This window comes from Solanum dulcamara, chromosome 4 (genome assembly GCF_947179165.1).
Source record: "Solanum dulcamara chromosome 4, daSolDulc1.2, whole genome shotgun sequence".
Classification (NCBI taxonomy): Eukaryota; Viridiplantae; Streptophyta; class Magnoliopsida; order Solanales; family Solanaceae; genus Solanum; species Solanum dulcamara.
In genome coordinates this window covers 77,080,232-77,096,705 of record NC_077240.1, presented here as the reverse complement: position 1 = coordinate 77,096,705, position 16,474 = coordinate 77,080,232, and the positions used below count along the sequence as shown (strand labels likewise).

The window sequence follows — 16,474 nt, the reverse complement described above, 5'->3', positions numbered from 1 at the left end:
GGTGGGGTGGGGGGTGGGGGTGAGGGTTGTTCTTGGATTTATTTATTTGAACATCTTATTTGAACATATTGTCAAAGCAAAGACCAGTATATGGCTTTCATCTAGTAGTCTTATCTGTTCATTTTATCTTCTAGTGATTGGAACTTTTCTCAATTTTTTTACGAGAAGATGATATTTGAGTTGCTTAGGATGAATTAAGTGTTAAAATGTCTATATAATTAAATAATTAAAAGTATGAATGGAAGGTGAAAGATATTTTATAAAATTAATCAAATCTTAATAAATAGAGTTATCTGATATACACAAGTTAATTCGAACACTATAATAATAATAAAAAAAACAAAACAATGAGACACGATACAGAATAAGAGAAGTGAAACCACAAAAAGCCGAAAAAGAGGGCTCAGTTTTTTACAATTTTTTTCCCCATATTCCTCTGAAATAAGCAAAAACACAAAACCAAAAACCATCACCGACAAAAATTAACCCCACGCTTTGTCTACAACAAAACAAGAGTATGATCTCTCAAGAAACACCTTTTTAATTTGAAACCCAAATCCTCTTTCTATATATTATCTTTCTTCACCAGCAAATTTTTACACACACAGAGAACCCAGAAAAATCTTGAATTTAGTTCTTGCCAAAAAAAAAAAAATCTATTAAAGCAAGAACCTTTTTTGTTTGAGGCAAATTCTTGTTGTATTTTTTGTAGGTATTGGATGAATTGAATAACCCAGAAAGGAATTCCTTGTTCTTTGTCTTGTTGGTGAGTTCTTGCCAAATTTGTGCTTTTTTGGGTACTTGTGCTCTGTTTTTTTGCCTTTGCTGAACTGGTGATTCTTGAACTTATTTTAAGAACTTTTTTTGGGAATTCTTGTTTTGCTTTTTGTGGGTATTTGATGAATTGATAAACCCAGAAAGGAATTCCTGTTTCTTTGTCTTGTTTGTGAATTCTTGCCAAATTTATGCTTTTTGGGAACTTGTGCTCTGTTTTTTACTCATTCTTGCCAAGTTTGTCCTTTTTTTATGTTTCTTGGAATTTAAATGTCATTGCATTAGTGCCACCAAGTTTGGGTTTTGATTTCAAGAGTCCTTTTTTTTAGGCCATTCTTGTTTTTGGGGTGTAGATTTTTTGTGTGACAATGTTACAAGATGATGTTTCATCATCAGTGACTTCATCATCACCACTTCAAAATTTCCCAATGATGTCACTTTCACCTAATTTTGGTGGTTCACCATACCAATGGCTCAAAGATTTGAAATCTGAGGATAGAGGTTTATATCTAATTCACCTTTTGCTCACTTGTGCTAATCATGTAGCTGCTGGAAATCTTGAAAATGCTAACATAGCACTTGACCAAATTTCCCATCTTGCATCTCCTAATGGAGATACAATGCAGCGAATCGCCTCGTATTTCGCTGAGTCACTTGCTGATAGGATTTTAAGATCTTGGAATGGTATTTATAAGGCGTTGCATTCGACTAAGTTGAGGGTGGTATCTGAGGATATTCTTGTGAAGAAGATGTTTTTCGAGTACTTTCCGTTCTTGAAAGTAGCTTCTGTGATCGCGAATCAAGCGATCATAGAAGCTATGGAAGGAGAAAAAATGGTTCATATAGTAGATCTTAATGCTTCCGAGCCCTTGCAGTGGCGTGCGCTGCTTCAGGATTTGAGCGCACGCCTTGAAGGACCCCCTCATTTGAGAATTACGGGGGTCCATCAGCAAAAGCAAGTGTTGGAACAAGTAGCACATGTTCTAACAGAAGAAGCTGAAAAGCTTGATATCCCTTTTCAGTTTCATCAGGTAGTTAGCAAATTGGAAAATCTTGATATCGAAAAACTACGAGTTAAAACCGGAGAAGCTTTGGCTATTAGTTCATTTATGCAATTGCATACTCTTCTTGCACATGATGATGAACTCCAAAAGAAATCCCCTTTGGTTTTCAAGAATTTGAATGGCCTTCACTTGCAAAGGGCAATACTAAACCAAAATACTTTAGGGGATTTGCTCGAAAAAGATACAACTAATGTTTTTAGTCCAGGCAATGAATCAGCATCCTCATCTCCGCTATCTTCAACTGCATCAGCGAAGATGGATGGATTCCTCCACACATTGTGGGGGTTGTCTCCAAAGGTCATGGTGGTTACAGAACAAGACTCGAACCATAACGGGACAACCCTTATGGAAAGGCTATCCGAATCATTGTATTTTTATGCTGCATTGTTCGATTGTCTTGAATTCACACTACAGAGAACATCATTAGAGAGGTTAAAGGTTGAGAAAATGCTGTTTGGCGAGGAGATTAAGAACATTGTAGCGTGTGAGGGAGGCGAAAGGAAGGAGAGACATGAAAAACTAGATAAATGGTATCAAAGATTCGATGGAGCTGGTTTCGTGAACGTGCCTTTGAGTTATTACGCCATGTTGCAAGCAAGGAGGTTGCTACAGAGTTACAGTTGTGAAGGATACAAGATTAAAGAAGAGAATGGTAGCGTCGTGATCTGCTGGCATGATCGCGCGCTTTTCTCAGTTTCAGCTTGGAGATGTAGGAGATGAAACTTTAGACCAGTTTACAATTAACAAAGGGATTTTTGTTCCCTAATTCCCTTATCCTTTTGTAATGCACTTTGTAGGAAAGTACTTTTTGGTGAAGTGAAAACTCAACTCCCATGGATATTGTAATCTTTTCTAATTGCCCTTTCTTGAGGATGTAAGGTGACTTTTTACATTTTGTTGTATAAAGTTCATAATTTTGTGCATGATTTTATTCAATAAGGTAACCTAAGTACACATATTCAGTTGTTCTCTTTTCCTACCTGACTATCACCTGTTGTTCCATTTGTCTACATGAAATATTACCATATATACTAAAATACATTCAATTGAGTATATGGTGGTGGTGGTTTTAGGGTAAGAAAATGGAACAGTTAGTTTAATCATTTTCTAGGTGTGTTTAAATACATAGACGGTAATAGTTTAGGTAGAAAAAGAGAATAATTGAGGGTTTGGTAAATATAAGGACACTTATTTTTCCAAGTTCTTCTATGTGAGAATGCTTCAAGGGAAGCAAAGCTGAATTATCTCCTTTGTATGATAGCACAGGCTCAATATAACTTGGGCTAGAATATAAGCCAATTGAAAAATGGTGTTGTATTACTCTTAATGATTTCATGGGTACTCTATTTGGACGCCATTATTCAGTATGTACCTAATTTTTAAATTATTTTGTAAGTCTTGCCTACTTCAAAACAACTATAGGCGTACAGTGTATCTGAAGTTAAGACTTAACAATGTTTGAAGTTCATACATTTTTACTAAAGTTTCATACTGCAAATATGACTTAAATGATAGTGCCAGTATATATATCTTTAAATCCTTAAAAAATAAATGGTGATCGAAGGAATCATTGTATAGACTGTTTAAGACATTAACAAAGGAACAATTTCTTGAGGTCGATATTAATTATGTTATGCTTGAAACATAGTGTGATATGTGCTATGTCTAAAGTATCGAAGGCCTTTTGTCTTTTTATTTAGTGACGGTCCATTAGGACACGTATTAAAGGAAAAATAACACTTATACCTAAAAAGAAAAAATATTTATCCTTAAATATCTCATTACTTTCATTTTTTTTAATTTTAAAATGACATAAATTTATTTTAAAATTCGTACAATGATGTCATGCTGACGTCAACACCTACCCTATAAGATACCGATAGGGTATCAATATACGGACGGAGTATCACAGAGAATTGAGTTCAATCCTATATGATGTCGATATGGTATCAATATACCGACGGAGTATCACATCCTATTTTGGATGTAATTTGCAGTTTCACAATTAGCTCTATTTTGTGTAATCTTCCTTTTAAGTTGTATTCATAGTGCGTAAAATTTAGGAAAAATTATATAAATTGGACTCATTAGTGAAACTATTTATCCAAATTAGACTAAATCCAAACTATTTACCTTCAATGGACCCATGACCCAAACTATTTATGCGCCTACCCCACTTTCTTTTTTTCTTAATTCGGGCATGACGCCAGCATCAGAACTATGAATTAATTCTCTATGATACTCCGTCGGTATATTGATAGCATAGCAATATCATATAGGGCTGAACTTAATCCTCTATGATACTCCATCGATATATTGATACCGTATTAGTATCATATAAGATTGAGCTCGCTTTTTAAGAAATAAATAAGAAACAATTGAGAGAAAATTATAAAAGTAACAATCTTATTTATTAAACTCTAAGGGGTCATTTGGTAGAGTGTATTAAAATAATGCTAAATAGAGTGTATAAGTAATGCTTGCATTAGTAATGCTTGTATTAGTTATGCTTGCATTAGTTATACATAAAATATTTCTTATGCATTATTTGGTTTAGTGTATTAAAAAATAACATGCATTATATAAAAATATTTATTACAAAAATATTCTCAGCAATTATGATGCAAAAGATGCAAAAGGTGTTTTGAAGAGTAATTGGGTCTTTAACCATAATAATGCAAGCATTAAATCCCCTTGTATTACTAATACCTAGAAATTCATAGTATTAGTAATGCAAGCCTTAATACACAATAGAGTGTATAACTAATGCTTGCATTAGTTATACATGCCATAAAAAAGTATACCAAACAAGGTGCTACTAATACACCTAATTAATACATGTATTATATTTGCTAACACACTCTACCAAACGATCCCTAAATTAGTAGAAAATATATTTTATAATTATTATTTTTTTTGCTCTTTTTGCAAATTTTAAAAATTGTATCTAAATTATGACTTTTTTAAACTATTTTAAAATTAAAATATTGAAGAATTGAAACATAAATCAATGATACCATAACAGTATGCAAATATACAGATGATTGAGTAATCTCATCGAAGAACTGAAACAAACATCAATGAAAATGCTACTCAGTTACTTTTTGATATCGCTAGAGTATATTATACTTTGACGGGTATCAAGGAGGAAGAAGCAATTCTTCAATAAAGATGTTGCTCAGTTACTCTTTGATTCTATCAGAGTATATTTATATACTGTAATATACTGCAATGGCATCAAAGAGGGGAAAAAAGGGTGGACGCTGATGTTAGCATGACGTCAACACGCGAATTCAAAATAAAAAGGGAATATGAAAACAATGAGGCATTTAAGGATAAATATTTTACTTTTTGGGGGTATAAGTGTTCTTTTTCCTAAAATTTATAAGTCTACCCACTTTAAGATAATTTAGACATACGATATCTAAAATTTTATATGAATGGAGTTAAGTTATTTTTGCTCAAAGTTCCGACATTTGTATCTGAATTCTTGTACATATGACTGAAGTTTCACCATTTTAGATGGACTTAAGTCATACATAGGAGAGAGACGAGCCAGAGAGGCGAGCGGCGAGTGAGAGAGTGAGTATATCTTAGAAACATGCGAATCATACTAGATGCATGTATCTTTGATACCATATACATTCTGAAATAGCGAGCGAAAGAATCTGTGTATCCCAAATACATGTGAATCATGCTTGGATCGGATACAATGTATCTGGAACAAGTTACACCTAATTTAACATGCATATATTCGAGATACATGTGTGTGTGTCAGGTACATGTATCTGAGAAGTAAATATGGTACGAAAAATATATTCGAAAATTAAAATGAAAGCACATAACTAAGTAATTAAAAGCATTATATGCCAATAGGATATTTCCAATTTGAAGGGTATTATGGTAAACCCACAATTTCAAAACACAACTACCACCACAAGTACTCTTCAATCCCCTTCCAAGTCCCCCGCTCTTTCTTTCTTCTTCATCAACAATGGCTTCCAAAATCTCTGTTTCCCCTTTCTGGAACCTTCCAATTTCCTCTCAAAAAACTCAACTTTTTCGTCAATATCCTCTCGTACAGCAGTTTCCGTCTTCTTCTAGATTTTGCTCATCGAAGCTCAAACCAAATTCTCACAAATCTATATCAGTTTCAGCTGCTGTGACTGAAGAATCCCAAACTGCTCCTCCTCCATCATCGTCTCCTGCATCTTCCTCCAAAGTTGTTCTTGTCGTTGGTGGATCCGGTGGCGTTGGTATTGTTCCTGTCATTCTCTTTTACTTTTAATTAAAAAAAAAAGCTTATTTATGAATGTTGTGTTGCAATTGAAATGAAACTTGCTTCCGTAATACTAGTAGTATTTGTAATTGGCACTAAATTGAACAATTTTCGATTATTGACATGGAAATGTATGTGTTATGAATTAGAGATAATGGTCAAAAACATACTTGAATTCTCACTTTTTTGTGACTCTCCTACCTGAACTATATGGTATTTGCATTTTCTACCTGAACTATCAGCTGCCGTGTGGACAAAATTTTATGGGCAAATTAAGTTGTCACGCGCCTTTTGGTGATTGTATTCAAAGACTTAGTCTAGTCAGCTTCAAGATGTGTTTTTATAAATAGTTGGTGATAGTTGAAGTAGGAAACATCTAACACATGATAGTTTAGGTATGAATCTCACTTGTTTTTGACCATTATGTCTATGAATTGTTCATGACTTAAGGCGAAACTATTATCATTTTAGACTATGATCAATGGGTTAAGATCTTTGTTTCTTGTAGTTTCTTTGCACCTAGAGAGTACTAGGATCCTTGTTAATGACCGGGACCAGCCGGCCCTTGATCAATAAAAACTGTTTTGTCTTATAACGTCTGCTAAAAATGTGGGTTGCAACGAACATATGGACATTCTCTAGTCATTTTCCGGGGTTTGGTTTCGAACAAGCCTTCTCAGTAAAAGAGTTGGAGTAACAACCTTAGAAAACCAAGGTTTAAATCCTAGCAGAGGCAACACTACGTGAATTTTTTCCCTATCATCTTAAGCCTTCGTGGCAAAGTGACCTGGTACTTTTGTTGTTGGTAGACTTTTATTTGATCATGGATAAAGAAATGGATCTCAGACCTGACTCAACCCCAAAAGTTAGGTCATGAGGTGAGGATTTCCAAGACCATATAAGGACACTCATCTTTAAATTCCCTACTGATGTGGGACTCTTCATCATGTGTAGGCTGAATGATTACTCGAACCTAAAAAAGGTTGTACTTAACAACATCTGGAAAGGGCATTTATTATCTCTCTATATGACCCTTGACCCGTCTATGTAGAAGCAATGATTCAACACAAATTGGAGAAATGATCAAAAGACGATAGTAGCTTAAATTGGAAACTTTTTTGTTCTAAATACACACATAGCAAGTTGAGCTCTGATAAATTTCTTAATTAACATACACACGTGTAAATCTGCCGTATTTATGTGTGTGTGAAAATGGAGTGTCTTCTCTTTGAAGAATTTGTTTTATTAATAAGCAAAAGTGTTTTCATTAGTCAAAAACCTAGCTCTAAGTCTCTGTGGACAATATATAAAAGAGAGAGGGCGTGGGAGAGAGAGAGAGAGAGAGGGAATCGTGGACGATACAAAATCATCTCTTTGCAGTCTTGATCAAAGCTGTAGTGAGCTAACAGAATCTATACTCCATTCATCATATACATTTTGTTGATACATTCCCTTGCAAAATTTGGTGTTGGATTCTGTACATTTGAGATTTTGATTATACTATTTATTTCATTTCAGTTTATTTGGTACTTCGTTTTAGATTTCACGCCTTCATATCTAATATCCCATTGGAACAAATTTGTAGAGTTACAAATTCATTTCTTGCACAGTATCCTGAAATCTGTTTTATTCATACCGTGGAATATGCTCAGTGTGCGCTGCAGAAGTGTTAATCTTAGACATGATATCTACTTCATATACCACTAATCATTCCCAGATAATGTACTCTTTTTAAAAACTAAAATGGAAATGTTATATCCTTTTCTTGTTATTTTTCGTTTCTCTTCCTCTTTCTCAGAAATATCAACGCTCTTTATTATGTATTTTCTTGAATCCTTGACCAAATTCCTTTTGCTGATCACCGAGTATCAGTATAAATTTTCAGAAGATCTTTTGGTAGTACAGAATGGGAGGGAAACAAAGAGGGAATTTTAAGGTCATATCTTCACCATCTCGGTTCCTGAATTTCTTGAAAGCTTTACTTTCAAGATGAAATAATTTTAAACAATAATTCCGTTTTACATACCAGATAACAGGAGGTCGCGGTGCAGTTGCTCAATGTACTTTCTACTTGGAATTGAATTAGTACTTTGCTTCTCCGATGAGGGAAGGCATTTATTACAGTATACTATTCTTGCATAAATATCAAAGTTGTAGGTTTCACTGACTCATGTGAGATGAAAAATATGGATTGGTGAAGGATAGCTGAGTGGAAGTAGACAATCACCTCCATCCATGAGGTTAAAGGTTCGAGTCGCCAAAGAGAAAAAGTGGGAAGGCTACTATTCACCCCTCTGACCTTGGGGGAGGGTGTAATTTACCATATATTAAAATGTGTTAGTTAAATTGTTATATCTGAATAGATTGCCATAGCGATGTTGTTAGATAGTAGCATCTTACTAAATAATGAGGAATTGATGAGCATAATCCAAGATAAAGTGTTTTGTGTGACCAGTTTAGTCAGAATGTGTCAAACAATTTAGGCTGGATATGATTGCATTGAGATAAGTTTGTCATGGTTAAAATGCACTTAACTTTTTGTATTATGTGAATGATGCAGGACAGATAGTTGTAGCATCATTACTAAATCGGAATGTAAAACTGCGTCTCATTCTTCGAGACCCTGAGAAAGCAACTACTCTATTTGGCGAGCAGGATGAGGAAAAGCTGCAGGTCTGTCTCATTCTTATGTGGCTGTGCCAAACTTATTCACCTCCACCCCCTCACCCCGGGCCCAATTAGCTATGGAAGGTATATGCTTTGTCTAAAGAGGATTTCTCAAACTTCATACTGTTCCGAAACTTGATAGGTATGGAAAGGTGACACGCGGAGTCCTACGGACATAGATCCATCTGTATTTGAGGTTTGTTCATCACATCTAGAACCTTTCTAGGACTTTCCTGGAAAGTTTAAATGACTTAATAACTTTCTCAAATTGCTTCTGGGCTGTGCGCAACTGATCTTTCAGGAAGTAACTCATGTTATTTGCTGCACCGGGACCACTGCTTTTCCGACTAGGCGGTGGGATGGAGATAACACTCCAGAAAGAGTAGGTTAGAATCTTTCTAGTGGGATGTCTATTTTTATGTGGTGGTTTATATCATCATGTCTCAACGTTTCATTAAGAAATATATATATAAAACTAAGAACTGCTAGGAATAGAATGAGTATGAATATAGAAAAAAGAAGGAACCCAAAGATAGAAATCTAATCTAATTATTTGCTTACCAAGCCACTGAAAGCTTTTGGTTTGCGCCATTTACTTTATATATTTGATGTATGTGCTTGGAAGTGACAGGAAAGTCATGTTCATCACTAATTGTTGTTTGGTAATCTATAATTATTACATGGATTATAATACATACGTTAGTGGTCGGATTAGTGTATAATCAACTTCACAATATACGTATGAGTAGGGGTGTTCATGGTTCGGTTTGGGTCGGTTATTGATTAAAATCATAACCAAACCAACTTAGTCGGTTTTTAAATGTCTAAAATCATAACCAAACCAAGTAAAATAATAACCACGGTTTGGTTATTGTCGGTTTGGTTCGGTTTGGTTCGGTTTTTCGGTTTATTGTCGGAAAGACATGTTGATGACAAATTAGGTCCACCAAACTTGCAACGTAGTTTATATTTACAAGAGCAAGTCAAATAGGGGTTCCAAAATACAAACAACTTTGTCCATAAATAAAAAAATTACATATTTAAACTAAACTAACTAGATATTAGAGAATCCATAGATCATAATATAATCAAAAGTACATCTTCCTTAGCTTAAGCTCCAAACTAATCAATGCTCAAAACAGTAGGGTTTTTACTTTCTAGGGCTATTCACATAGTTGGAAGTGAAAATGTAAAAGGAAAAGAAAGAGTAGGATTTTTACTTTCTAGGGCTATTCACATAGTTGGGCTTCAGAGTTGAGAGTTGAGAGAGTTGGGCTTGGATTGGGCTTGGATTGTTGGACATAATAAGTATATTAAAATTAAATTAATAATTAAAAGGTATAAAATATTTTTAATTATTTATGAAAAACTAATATTATACATATAAATAATTATAATTTTTATGTATATAATTATCGGTTTGGTTCGGTTATTTATTCGGTTATTTTTTACTATAACCATAACCAAACCAAATATTATCGGTTATTCAAATTTAAAACCAAACCAAACCAAACCAAACTGAATGTCGGTTTTTTTATTCGGTTTGGTTAAATTTTCGGTTTGGTTTTGGTTTTAACCAAAACCGTGAACAGCCCTACGTATGAGTTCCCTCAGATAAGGACTGTACTGTGTTTTTCTTTAATAGGTTCAGTAACATGTTTTACATTGCTCTCTTTGTCCTTGTTGTGTCTCTTTTATATTTGATAGTCCTTCTCAATGACATATATGCATTTGTTTGTGTAGATTGGGATGGTGTGAGAAACCTTGTGTCAGCATTGCCAAAGTCACTAAAAAGAATTGTTCTTGTTTCATCTATTGGCGTCACAAAGTTCAATGAGTTGCCTTGGAGGTAAAATGCCTCTTATATTTAGAGTTCCTCAAATGATTAAATGATGGATATCAAGATTTATAAATATGTATGACTTGTATCATATTTGGTGATTTCTGAATGTTGTTGTAGTCTTCTCAAATTTTTTTATGATTTTTTGCTGAATAAAGTCTGAGTTCCAGATTTCGGTCCAATCCACCTTGGATCTGTTGTGATTGCTTTCTTCATCTAAAAAAAGAAAAAAACGGAACTTCTCTTTATCATTTGCTGTTGAGGTTGGCTAATGCTTCTAAGACTACTTCTATATCTCTATTTGATTCATCTCTTTTTTTGCAACATGTTCCATCAATGTTGACTTTTGTGTTCCCTTCATTTCATTATATATAGCATTTCTTCAGTTTAGCGCCCTGAATTGTTTGATACGTCAAAATTTTATATTAGTATATCAATCTTTACCATCTATTTGATGTTGCACCCTAACAGATAATGGCTTTCTCAACCAGATAAACTCTATACACTAGTAAGTCTTCAACATAATTGTTCACTAGTTTCTAGGACTTAGATATCTTGGCTTATGTTGGGCATCACAAAGAGAATGAGAAGGTGATGAATTCTTGTGATGAACTGAGTTTTCATCATGAGAAGGAATGATGAAGTACGGGAGAACTTATGGATGTCGAGCTAGACATACACCTATCAGAAACGTATACAACTTTCATACATTTAATCATTTCTCTAATATAGGTGTCTAAAGTAACTACGTTTGCTCCTCGAGAAGCAAAATGAGACCAAATATCCATAATTATCTCCATCCTTAAGAATTCCTCTCTCACAATGTTGTTTCCAACTTTTGTTTTATAGCATCATGAACCTTTTTGGTGTTCTCAAGTATAAGAAGATGGGGGAGGATTTTGTTCGCAATTCTGGTCTTCCGTTCACCATAATCAGGTAGTCGAACTATTTTGGTGTGTTCTACTGGCTATATGTTAATAGTTTAACTTCTATACACCGACAGAGTAAAAGAATTTTTACTCTATCAAGAAAGATAACTACAAGTAGTTGTCTATAGTAAGTAGAACTTGTTACCTGGAAATAGAGTAAGCAACCTGCTACGGCAGCTGAAATTACACTGATGGTTTTACATTGTCAGTGTATGTAAGTTAAATCCACACGTTAAATATCTCATATTTCTTTTGTGTTACTTGAATTTCGAAAAGATACTTCTTTGGTTTATTCATCAGTTTGAGATGACAGAGCTGGTAGATTAACAGATGGACCATACACATCATATGATTTGAACACACTGTTACAAGCTACAGCTGGCGAACGACGTGCAGTTTTGATAGGTCAAGGTATCTAATCTTTTAGTTTTCATGTAAGTAATGTGTAATGAGCTGAGGGAATCATTTTTTTAAGTGTCTCATTAGAATTCCATATTTAAACAAGTTCCCTATAGACTCTCTTTGTTATCATTTTTCATGTAACTAGAGCTTTCTATAGTCAATCTTCTTATTACACCTATAGGATCTTCTAAGCATGTGGAACCTTAAAGATTCATTCTATGTAAGGATAGTTTTATGTAATTGTGTGAAAGCAATCTTGACTTTTTTCCTCCTCCGCGAGACATTTTTTATTTTGTTTTTTTAACTATATTTATTTGGTTTTGCATACTTCTAGGGGATAAACTTGTTGGAGAAGTTAGTAGGCTTGTAATTTCAGAAGCTTGCATACAGGCATTGGACATAGACTTAACAGAAGGACAAACTTATGAAATAAACTCTATTCTGGTAATTATCTTGAGCTATTACATATAGTTCTCAGTTACAACCTTCTTTGGCTAATATATGCTATCATCTGCAAAGTTGCTTTGAATTGTTAAAGAATAAGATGGAATTAATCTGAAAATGAAAGTAATAACGAGGAACATATATATATAAAGTGGGCTGTAATCTCTTTGAGAGTTGGATTGTGCTTGAATGTAATCGTCACCTAAGTTGCTCGGACTCTTCACGTTTGATGTTGTACCCGTGTGGGCACGACGTGGGTGTGGGATCTGTACTGGATATGGTCAACTGATTTTGGATACTTTGATAAGAATCGACAGAGAAATTAGGGACAAATATAATGATTTCTGTAATCAAAACAAAAGTTGAGGTGAAATTGGAGAAAATTGAATACCTTGTACTTTCTTTGTCTCAATTTATGTGGCAAACTTTATTGTAAAGAAAAGTAAACACTAAAGTGAATAAGGGCAATTTAGTAAACTAAACTCCATGCCCGGTCAAACGGTGCCACTAAATTGAGATGGATGGAGTCATAGAAATTTCTAGGTCAGTTCTTTTCCTTATATCTCTTTCTGGCATTCTTCTCTTGATCAATATTTCCTCCTCGGACTACCTTGTAAGTTTTCACATAATCTCTCATAATTTCGACGTGTAACATGTAACACTTTTTTTTTAGATATTTGAATATTTTTTAGCCAAATCTCCACACCCGTATCCGTGCATGGATACAGAATCTTAAAATTTAGATCACAAAGGATCCAACCTCTAGACCCGCACCTAAGTCCGAGCAACTTAGATCGACACTCATTCAGATGTTATGTAGACAGCAAATTTTCAGATCATTACTTCTTTACGCTGAACCATGAAATAATGCAGGGTGATGGACCAGGACCAGATACACTGAAGTGGCAGGAGCTATTTAGAGCTTCTCACAACAATTAACTGCAGTTCAACTATATTTCTCATACAAATTATCAGAGGAAGCTCTCTATTTATCTATACACATACACTGGACTGTAAGTCACAAAACGATTCTATATGCAATGATTTGTTTGATTAGTTATTTTTGTCAATATAGATAGTCTCTCATATGTTGTGAGTGATGTAGAGAAAGCTCGTATATTTCTTCGTCCTTCCGAATTCACATATTGCATTCACTGATGACTCTCATTGTTAGCATCTGAAAGCATTTTTAAACAATTTCTAATGGATGTCAAGTTCTATCAGTTTTTGTGACCTTAAATAGTTACAACAGCGTTAGTGCATGAATCAAAAGTGTAATTTTGACAAATTGTAGAGACTGAAATTAGAGTTTATCAAGAATAAAGGGACATATCGCAGCTACCTCTTTCCTTTTGCTATGTTAAATTTTTGCCTGTACACATTATAGATATGAGAAGTTTTTGAGAGAGAACATAGTTGAACTATCTTAATGCTTCTTCCCTCTATCGAGTAGGTTGAAACTAATGAACCCTTAGCGAGCTGCAATTTCTCCAGCTAGAATACTTCGTGGTGAAAAGAATGAGGAGTTTCATACCATACTGCATCTTAGCTGCATAAATATAAATGTGAAAAGCTTCATGGGTGTGTTTAATCACCTGAAGTTCTATTTTCATATACTTGCATCTTCAAATATGTGATCATTTGAGACCTAAACAGAGTCTTTCTTCACTTCCCTCGTTTCAGATTCATTCCTCCTACTTAAAATATTCCTTTAGTCAAGTTTCGTCTGTATTTACTTATGGCATAATACATAAATAGGATCCCTACATAAAAATGCCCTTTAACTTGGCCTCAATTGGCATCTATACCCTCTAATTTTGGGTGTGCACAAGTTGGCACTTAAACTTGTATATAATTGAATAAGTAGACACACACGTCCTGCGTGTATTATGCCACATAGGACGTGTTCAACTTTTTTAAGTCTTTCTAATTTCTATAAGAAAGGAACTGATGTATACATAGGGGAAGTTGTGTGCAATGAAAAGTGAGTCGAGATTGATAAGGAGTTGTTTAATTATTCTCGAACATGTATTTGTTTTGAGTGCCTATTTATTTTCCATCGGTATCTAATGATTGATCACAAGTCAAGGTCTACTTGTTCAACTTTATACAAGTGTCTCCTTGTGCGCATCCAAAGTTGGAGGGCACAGATGCCAACTGAGGCCAAGTTAAAGGGCATGTTTATGTATTATACCTTTATTTATTTTTGTATTCCAATTGTTCCTTTTCAATTTGTGATAAGCTTACCTTTATAGGCATACACCGACTCATAGATGTGAAAACATGTTGAGTGAAAGATGTTAAAAAGGGACGAGGTAGATCTAAAATCATAGTGAAGTTGTCTCAGAAAACTTATGTTCTCTTAAAACCATGCATATGTAGCTGAAAAGAGGGTATAATTGAAGAAAAAGATATCAATTAGTTGGAATTAGGTTTCACGTTTATTAGTCTTTAGTCTTGTCTCATTACAATTTCAAAATGGGAGAAACTAATTATTTATGATATTGCACTGTGATTGACTTGAATGAGAACAATATAGACAGTGAAGATTCATATATCCTACCCCCAACTTATCTGGGATTGAGGCTACATTGTTGTTATTATCTTCGTGGACACATTTTTACCATGCCAATGGATATATTGCAGCTTTTTGTGTATTTTCTGTAATGTGAAATTTGGATCTTTATACAAACGTCGAGTTTTCTGATGCCAAAACCACTGCCTGAATTCAATGGTGATCTCTTTTCAACAGGTAAGAACGAGCCTACAGACTAAAGATCGATGATCCTTGTTGCTGCTATCTGGTTTGATCATGTAAAAAGCATACGACAATGTATGTATTTTGCAAGTTAGATTCCTTGTATAAATTTTTTGTGAAGTTTATAAGAGCTCTCAGATGAATGTGTTGTATCTCTGCAAAAACAATAATGTTGTATATATCCACAAAAAGAATTGAAGTGTCTGCACTTTTACCTCTTTTTGTATCTACAAAAAGAATTGAAGTTGTTCCATGTGACCTAGAGGTCACGGTTTGAACTGTGGAAACAATCTCTTATAGAAATATAGAGTAAAACTACGTACAATAGAATAGCCTTGGTGTAACTCGTAAACTTGCCTCCATGTGACCTGGAGGTCACGAGATCGAACTGTGAAAATAACCTCTTTCATAAATATAAGGTAAAGTTGTGTACAAAAGATCCTTGTGATCCGATCATTCCCCCGACCCCGTGCATAGTAGAAGCTTAGTGCATGTGTTTTTTACATCAAATGTCTCATTCTGATGACATGTTTTTTTTTCCAGCTTGTCAGAAGACGTGGACATATGCATTTCCAAGCTTATTGTCGTTCGAAGAGAGATCCATCTTGATAAGAGAGATCCACAACAACAACAAACCCAGTATAATTCCATCACGTGGGGTATGGGGAGGGTAGAGTGTACGCAGACCTAACCCCCACCTTGAAAGGTAGGGCGACTGTTTTCGAAAGACCCTCGGCTCAAGAGAGGAAAATAACATAAAAGGTCAGATAGGGACAAGCATATCGAAAACAAGGAATAACAAAAGTAAGAAAGTCATGGTAGAAATAGTATGGAAGGAAAGAGGCATTAACCACTATAAATAAATCAGATACTCAAAGTGCAACGGCCCCACACCTATAAACAGCAATACAATGCAGAAATCAAATGGCAATAAATAATAAGCAGAACTACAACTACTATGGTATAAAGATAAGTCATCTAGCCTTTTATCCTAATATGAGTCCTCCACAAAAGAAATTATAGTGCGCTAATGCGCCTACTACTAGGTAAGAATAACGAGATTATATACTAGCTTTCTACCCTAATGTGAGTCCTCCACACCCTCCTATCTAAGGTCATGTCCTTGGTAAGCTGTAACTGCGTCATGTCCTGTCTAATCACCTCTCTCCAATATTTCTTCGGCCTACCCCTACCTCTTCTGAAACCATCCATGGCCAACCTCTCACTCCTCCTCACTGGGGCATCTGTGTCTCTCCTCTTCACATGCCCAAACTATCTCAGTCACATCTCCCGCATCTTGTCTTCCACCGAGGCCAC

General features: G+C 34.7%; 2 protein-coding genes across 2 annotated transcripts; both read left to right on the top strand.

Moving 5' to 3' along the window:
* Window positions 1-363: 363 nt before the first annotated feature.
* On the top strand, window positions 364-2,796 carry LOC129887659 (scarecrow-like protein 3). The gene has a single exon (XM_055962837.1). The coding sequence runs from the start codon at window positions 1,143-1,145 to the stop codon at window positions 2,556-2,558; it is 1,416 nt and encodes a 471-aa protein (XP_055818812.1). The 5' UTR covers window positions 364-1,142; the 3' UTR covers window positions 2,559-2,796.
* A 2,944-nt stretch (window positions 2,797-5,740) lies between these two features.
* Window positions 5,741-15,371, top strand: LOC129887658 (uncharacterized protein At2g37660, chloroplastic). The gene is made up of 10 exons (XM_055962836.1): window positions 5,741-6,094; window positions 8,678-8,790; window positions 8,927-8,980; window positions 9,086-9,170; window positions 10,528-10,633; window positions 11,474-11,560; window positions 11,867-11,964; window positions 12,290-12,399; window positions 13,273-13,412; window positions 15,152-15,371. Exons 1-9 carry the CDS (start codon window positions 5,833-5,835, stop codon window positions 13,336-13,338), a joined length of 981 nt encoding a protein of 326 aa, XP_055818811.1. The 5' UTR covers window positions 5,741-5,832; the 3' UTR covers window positions 13,339-13,412; window positions 15,152-15,371.
* Window positions 15,372-16,474: the final 1,103 nt, after the last annotated feature.